This window comes from Stegastes partitus, unplaced genomic scaffold (assembly GCF_000690725.1).
Source record: "Stegastes partitus isolate 25-593 unplaced genomic scaffold, Stegastes_partitus-1.0.2 Scaffold2151, whole genome shotgun sequence".
Lineage (NCBI taxonomy): Eukaryota > Metazoa > Chordata > Actinopteri > Pomacentridae > Stegastes > Stegastes partitus.
The window spans coordinates 12881-20654 of record NW_007579882.1 but is presented as its reverse complement, the minus strand read 5'-3'; the positions used below and the strand labels follow the sequence as shown (position 1 = coordinate 20654).

General features: G+C 46.8%; 1 protein-coding gene across 1 annotated transcript; it reads right to left on the bottom strand.

The window, feature by feature from the left end:
- Positions 1-2660: 2660 nt before the first annotated feature.
- Positions 2661-4951, bottom strand: gbx2 (gastrulation brain homeobox 2). The gene is made up of 2 exons (XM_008304164.1): positions 4417-4951; positions 2661-3181 (listed from the first exon to the last, which is right to left on the bottom strand). Exons 1-2 carry the CDS (start codon positions 4949-4951, stop codon positions 2661-2663), a joined length of 1056 nt encoding a protein of 351 aa, XP_008302386.1.
- Positions 4952-7774: the final 2823 nt, after the last annotated feature.

Genomic DNA, 7774 nt, shown 5'->3' with positions numbered 1-7774 from the left:
TTCTTTGATTCCGAACATTTCCCATCATGCACCTGGACGCTGTTCGTTCAGTGAGCAATGAGCGCCTTGAAGCTGTTTAAAGATCTGGTTCTGTTCGCTGCTGGTTCTGGACGTGGTTCTGACTTTTATAGGAACTGATTCACAACTGAAAACGTGGTTCCGTCTCTGAAGCGGTTCTGGTGTTTGGACCAAACTCACACTTCTGCAGCTGAAGCAGAAAATTATTTCATTTTTCAGATTTGAATCAAATGTTTTCTGGATTAACGTGACGTCATCCAGATGTTATTGTTTTTATTCAAACAAAACAAAAACATTGAACTGATCCATTACGTCATCATACGGAACCGATCATCAGCAGCTTCTCTTTAAACTAATTGGTTTACATGATAAATTAATTGCGGCTCTGAGTGCGTAATGACGCACAGCTGCGCCGAACAGCGCCGGAAGCCGAACAAGTTCTGCAGCCGGAGAAACGACCGAACACGTCGGTTCGTCCCGCGGCTTCAGCGGAACAAAACCCGCTTCGTCCCGGTTCGTGTGGCTCCGTCCGCGGAGGAGGCAGGTGCCGCTGATTGGACTCGTCCAGGTCGAACCTCAGTCAGCTCCGGAACCAGACGTGAGTCCAGCGGGTCAAACGGTTTTCTTCTGGTTTGAGACGATCTGAGCAGAAACTCGTTTCCACGGAACCAAAAGTTCGAAACAAACATTTTCTCTGATCTGCTGATGAACAGAACCGCAGGTCCAACGGCACCATGCTCCAGACGGCTTCGGCCCAGTCCACATGTTTCTGACCCGAAATCCTCTGATCGCTGCTTTTTAAAAACATTTTGTCCAAACTGAGCAGATTTGACATGAAGGCGGTTCTTCTGTCTGAGCAGCAGCTGATCAGTGAACGGAACCATCAGAGTTCCCTGGTTTATGGTTCTGATCGTGGACTTTGGTTTCGTTTCAGCCTCCAGTTCTGCCTGGATCCAGGGACGAGCGGCTCCAGGTATCTCCTCTGCTTCTCTGCTGAAACGCTCTCCTACAATTAATTATTATTTTTATAATTACATTTAATTTGCTGAATTTGTTTCCAGAACTCTGAAGTGAACCCGGTTCTGCTGCCGAGGCCCGGTTCTGCTGAAGCTTCATCAGACAGGAGCAGCTTCAGGTCCGTGGAACCAACATGAAGCAGGAAAGGTTTGAAATCAGGAAAAAGTTTAAATCTGAACCTTTTATTTTATTTTAACTTCAAACAGAGAAAATGAAACAAGTTGAGCTGAAAATCTCCCAAATCACCTTTTATTTGCTTTTCTGAGATGAAAACACACATTTCACCAAACGAAGCTCCAACCAGCGGCTCGGTTCTGGTTCTGAGCTGCTTCCTCTTTTTTTTTTAAATTCAGATAATTAATGATTTAACTGAATCAGTTCTTTGGGCCTCATTAGTCTGAAAATTAAAAAAAAAACAAACATGTGCTGCAGAAAAATGTTTTTGTTTTTAATAAATCAAATCAAATCAAAACCTTTTCCAGAATCCAGCCGTGATTTTAAAATAAATCTGATTAAAACTTTGATTCTCTTCAATTTAAACAAAAAAACAAATAAATCTAAATTATTAGAATTTTGCTTTTTTATGACTAAACACATTTTTTTTCCGAACCGGAGCCACAGTTCGATCAGAAGCAGCTCAGACAATAAACCAGAGAATAAAGAGTTTCATCTGAAGCTTTGAGGCCTTTTTCTCTAAACGCGCGTTTTTAATTTAATTCGTGTTTAAATGAGGATCAGCTGAGACGAGCAGCTGTTCACATCTGGGCAGCTTTTAATTCACACTTGTATATTTTCTTCTTCTTCTCCTTTTTTTATTTTAGCTCCAGAATCAGGGAATGTTTTGTCACTTTTGCACATGTTTCTATAAATAAATTAGCAGCGTCGTTTGTCCAAACAGCTGGAATCAGTCTCACGTTGGTCCCGGTATTTACAGCAGGACGGGACGGGGGGGGGGGAGGTCGGTCAACGTGTTGCCGAAACATCATCCCGGGGTGTCTCTCCCTCCCCCCTCCTCCCCCTCCTCGCCGCTGCGCGTCTTTACGCACAGGTGTTGGCGTCTCTCCAAAATGTTCGGTTTTTACGCAGCGCTTCGTCCCGCACAGAGAAGTCCCGCAGAACGAGCCGCTCAGTCCCGCGTTCAGGCCCCAGATCTGCGTTTTTATCAAACCTCCTGCACAGAACAAGAAAAAAGTGAAATCTGAGATGAGTTCTTAAAAACAAATCGGGTTCTTGGACAGAAGCCGTTCGGCGTCCAGGTGAAGGTTTCAGCGCTTAAACCAGACTCCGTTCAGAAAAAGTGGGTTTTTGTAAGTTAAGGCCTCAGTTTCTGGAAACTATAAGAACAGAGTTTAGAAATAAAAAAGGAGGAAGAGGAGGAGGAGGAAGAGGAGGAGGTGTGAACGGGGCCTTCTGGAAACGTTGAAGGAGGAAAATGTTTTTTATTTTCTTCAGATTGTTCCTTAAAAAAAATCAGTTTGAATTTTATCCAGAAGCTTTTGGACATTTGTTCTGTCCCAGGTGTTCTGTCTGCGGACAGGGTTCGGACCGTCACCAGTTCTGCTGGCTGCGTCTGCTGCAGGATTTCACTGTGACAAGGAGGCAGAGACCGGCGCCGGCTCGGTTCTCTACGGCCGGTTCTGCTCCATCTGCTGGTGCTGACTCCTTATTGCGAAGCGGCTCACGTGCACCGGGATCGGAACCACGATCTTTGGGTTCCTGGACGGCTCCCCGGACTTGTTGTTCACGTTCCCGGCCTTGACCCGTTTCCACTTGGCGCGCCGGTTCTGGAACCAGATCTTCACCTGCACCTCGCTCAGCTTCAGCGCATGCGCGATCTGAGAGCGCTCGGTGAGCGACAGGTACTTCTTGCAGTGGAACTCCTTCTCCAGCTCCAGCAGCTGCTCGCTGGTGAACGCCGTCCGCCGCCGCCGGTTCTTCCCGCCGCCGCCTCCGCCGCCGCCGCCCGCTCCGGAGCCGCCGCCGCCGGAGGAGCCGTGGAGCAGCGGGCCGTCGTCCAGGCCGCCGCCGTCCGCGTCCTCCTTGTGGCACATGGACGTGAGGTTGTCGTCCGAGCTGTAGTCCAGGTCGCTGTCCAGAGAGAAGCTCTCGTCTTTGCGGCCGCAGTCGTCCTCCTTGGAGTCTTTGGCTGCGGACAGACGGACAGGTTGAGCACCGACAGACAAACAAACACAAAAAAAACCCAACAAAAAGTTTTTTCTTTTAGTTTTGATTCAAATGTTTCAAAATGTTCCGACGAGCTTTAAAACAAAAAACCCAAAAGCCCCAAAAGCCAAACAATGATCACTGAGCGGCTCCAAATAAAGAACAAAACCTGATTCCTGTTTTTTAAAAAACACCAAAAAATAATAATAAAAAAAAAACAAAACAAAACAAAAAACGTTTAAATATAAATTAGACCCAACATCAGAACCACTCCGGTGGTTCTGATGTTGGGTCTAATTGGGGGGAAACAGGAGCTGCGGGCTGCGGAGGGTGGCGGCCGCCGGGGGGTGGGGGTTGGGGGGGGTCCCGTCCCGTGTCGATATCCATCATCCGATCAGTGTTTGGATCAGAGCGGATCAGCGCGCGCTGCTCTCTGCGGGGAGTTTTGGTTTCACGCGTAATTACGCACAGAGCGTCGCGGCGCGGCCTCGTTCCAGAACCGCTGGAGACTCAATAATGTCAGATGTGATCACGAATAATGAAGTCAGGAGGAGACCAACGTGTCTGTTTGATATCACGAACCGAGAAAAGCCCGGAATAGATGCTTCTCTTCTTTTTTTACCTTCGCGGCTGAAACGAGCCGAAAAAGAATTAAAACGGATTTAAAAAGAAATAAATAGAATAAATAAAACGTCTGAGATGAACTGATTTCAGGTGAATCTTATTCGGTGCTTTGATTAAATGTTCCAGCACCAGGAGGAATTCATGATTTATTTAAAACCTGCAGAAATTAAACCTGAATTAAACCAACGGTGAACCAAAAGATTCATAATAATAACAACAATAATAATAATATTAACAAGAATAATAATAATTATCATTATTATTATTATTATTATTAATAATAATAATAATAATAATAATAATAATAGTAATAATAATGTTATAAATCAGGTTTGATTGATTTCTGATTGGATAAACAGTAAAACCATCCAGAAGGTTTAAATTCAAACTAAAAACCATGAAAATGTTTTTTTTTATTTTAAATATTTCATTATTTTAGATCAAATAAATTCTGTCTCATCCGCTAAATGTTCTTTTGATTCTGGTTCTTTAGTATCGGACAAAACAAACGAATTCAATCATCAGATGTAGAACAAACGGTTCCGCTCGGACCCGGAGCTCCGGCCGCGGCTCTGCGGCGGCTCGTCCCCGGACACCGAGCGGCGGCGGCCCGCCTACCTGTGGAGCTCTGCACCGCCGTGTCCGGGTCGTGGAAGGCGGGCAGCGCCGCGGACTCCTTCCCCTGCAGGAAGCTCTTTCCGTCCTCCGCGTCCAGCCGCAGCTCCGGACTCTTGTCGAAGACGTGCAGCGCCTGAGAGCCGAACTTTCTGGCCGCGTCCTGGTGCTGCTGGCTCGGGGAGAAGCCGCCGGGCAGCGACGCCATGAGGGTGGAGGTGAGCGCCATGCCCTGCGTCAGGCCCTGCGCCAGGCTGGAGCAGAAGCCGCCCTGCAGGCCGGGCAGCTGCGGGTGCGGGTGGTGTCCGGCGGGCAGCTGCTGCAGGGCGGGGGGCGGCGGCGGCGGCTGCAGCACCACCGACCGGTAGGGCATGAACATCGGGTAGCCGGTGTAGACGAAGTGTCCCGGGCTGGGCTGCGGAGGCCCCCCGATCAGAGAGTCGATGCTGAAGGCGGTGGTGCTTCCGAGTGGCCGCTGCATCACCATGAAGGACGGGCCGAAGGCTGCGCTCATAGGACCGGAGTCTGCGCCTAAAACACCGATAATCCGCCGGCGGGGAGCCGCTCCATGGGCGCGGCGCAGCGGAGGAAAACGTCCCGCTCGGGGTCCAGCAGTGACATCCAGGGAGGAGGAGCGCGTCCCGCTGCGGCTCTGGCCGGACTGGAGGTCGCCGCGGCGGACTGAGCTGCCGCCGACTCTCGGGGTCTGCGCGTCGCTCCGGAGCGGCGCACGATTTAAATTGCGCTCCCTTCTGCGCCGAGGCCCCGCCCCCCCCGCCGCGCTCCGGCCTCTGATTGGCCGCAAGCGGTGACGTGGTCAAGCTGGATGGTGGTGAGCGGGGTGAAGGTCCCCGGAGGATGAACCCGGTACCAGAGTCCTGCAGGATGGAGTCACTGGACGGTTCTGGTTCTGACCGGGTTCCAGAGAAAACCGGTTGTTTATGGCGAGACTTTCAAAATAAAACGACCTGAAGAAAGAGTCAGAAAAGTGATTTTAAAATAAAAAAATCAAATTCAGGCCAGTGAAGGATGAAAGCCGAACCCGTCTGGTTCTGGTTCTGCTTCAAAGTCCATTAAAAACTCAACAGTAACATTAAGTTCTGGTTCTGAGGAATTCTTTGATCATTTAAAATCCACCTCATGGTTTTTTTTTTTTTAACTTCCAAAAAATTCAAATGAATCAAATCAACAATCTGTAAAAACAAATTAAATTAAATCAAATTAAATTAAATTAATTAATTAATTAATTAAAAGCACTGACAGAACAAATCAACAATCGATCAGAACTATTTCAACAAACTGAGTTTAATGAAGAAAAACTTCATCATCAGCCACAAAAAACAGATTTTATGATTTTAAGATGCAGAAAAATCAATTTAATTAATTTACTAAAGGTTAGACGAGAAACCATTAAATCAACCATCAGACAACCTCGAAGTCTGAATCATTTCATCTCTTCATCTGAACTCTGGTGATTTGAGCAGCTGAATGTTTTCATCTCTCTGAGCAGAACCTTGGACCCACTTCGTCCTCCTGCAGCAGGTGAGCTGGTCCAGGTGAGCTCCTCCTCCTCCTCCTCCTCCTCCTCTTCCTCCTCTTCTTCTTCTGCTCTGTAATAAATGTCCTCGCCGCCGCCGCCGCAGCAGAACTTTAATTAAATCACAGTCCAATCATAATCCATGTTGTTAATTAAACTGGATAATTTATAAGCACAAAGGAGCGTATTTATTAGCTGCGGGCGTGCACGGCGGGCGTGCACGGCGCCCACACGGCCATGATTGATGCCGAGCGGCTCTATTTGTCTAATGGCCGCGCGATTAAAGCCCGTAAATGAGCCGAACCGATCTATGGAGCTTTGATTGAATTTGTCGGCGCTAATTGAAAAATACTGCAGTTTAATGTCACTTCCTGTAATGAGGTCGGGCGCCCTGATTGGACGAGCAGCAGAGGTCAGAGGCTGTGATTGGACGAGCAGCAGAGGTCAGAGGTCGCGCTGCTTCCTGTAATCGAGGAATGTTGTGACTCAGAGTTTAATCTGACATTAGTCCATTTATTGATCGATAACCTGATTGATAATCTGATCAATAACTGGATCTGTTTTCAGCACAAACTGCAACGTGAAACAAACGTCGTTCGACCTGACAAACAAACAAACAAACAAACAAACAAACAAACATCTATAAATACATACAACCGTCCTTTCACATTAATTGTAATATTTGTAAAAATACAAAACTAATGATTTTTATTCTTCATGTTTGTGTTTCAGGTTCTGGTCGGATCCAGCAGAACTCCGTCTGAGTCCAAGTTTCATTTCTGTGGAGCAGCGATCGGATTCTGATCGATCAGAGCTGATCGATCGATCAAAGACGCTTCAGTTCAGCCAGAGTCCGACTAGAATCTAAAAAGTCCACGAAACACGAAACACGAGGATTCATCAGGAAAACTGTTTGTTTGTTTTCATTCACAGCAGCCGGAATGTAAACAAGATAATAAACAATAAATAAAAACTGGTTTAACTGCAGCTGCACCGTAAACAAACAAACAAACAAACAAAGTTTAACAGCAAACAGCCTGAAAATGTAAAAATAAAAAACAGCAAATAAACACAAAATAATGTTTGTTTATCTGATTTTAATGAAGCAAAACAATCAGATGTTGTTTATTAATGACTGATTGTTTACAGTTTGGCTGTTTGTTTTGTTTACAGTCAACATGTAAATAAAAAGAAAATTCTTTAATTTTTACACTTTACAAAAAACAAAACTCTAAATAAAAACTTAAACAACAAATAAACTCAAACCTGATTGGTAGACGGAGTTGAGGTGTCTGGTGATGATGTCATCATCTGTCCAGTGATGACATCACCTGTCCAGTGATGACATCACCTGTCCAGTGATGACATCACCTGTCCAGCAGGTGCCTGCAGCTTCCTGCCGGGCCGACCTTTGCCCTCTGATTGGTCCAGACGGTCAGACGGATCCCATTAAGGCGTAACTTCGTTAACGTCGTCTCTTCGGCTTCCTTCAGTCGGACTCCGAGGCGTCAATAGAGTCCTTGTTTCCACGGCGACGTTCTCACAGGACGCTGCTATTCTGGTCCCGGTCGTCTCTCTGAGCCGTCTGACTGGTTTCTGCTCACTTTGTTCATTCAGTGTCTGGACGGGTCCGATCTGATCCGAAGTGGGTCATGTCTGATTGTCTGGCGCCAGTTTGTGTTGGTTTGGGTTGTTGAGCTTGTTTACATTCTGACATCGTTCTGTCCCATTTTCTAGAAGTTGTCCTGGTTCTGTGATGGTTCTGTGGAGGTTCTGTGATGGTTCTGTGGTGGTTCTGTG

Excerpts from the sequence above, each read along its gene's own strand:
- gbx2 (XM_008304164.1), bottom strand. The coding sequence starts at position 4,951 with ATGAGCGCAGCCTTCGGCCCGTCCTTCATGGTGATGCAGCGGCCACTC. Across the intron at positions 3,182-4,416 it reads GCGGGCCGCCGCCGCTCGGT|CCAAAGACTCCAAGGAGGAC; the intron begins GTCCGGGGACGA and ends GTCTGTCCGCAG.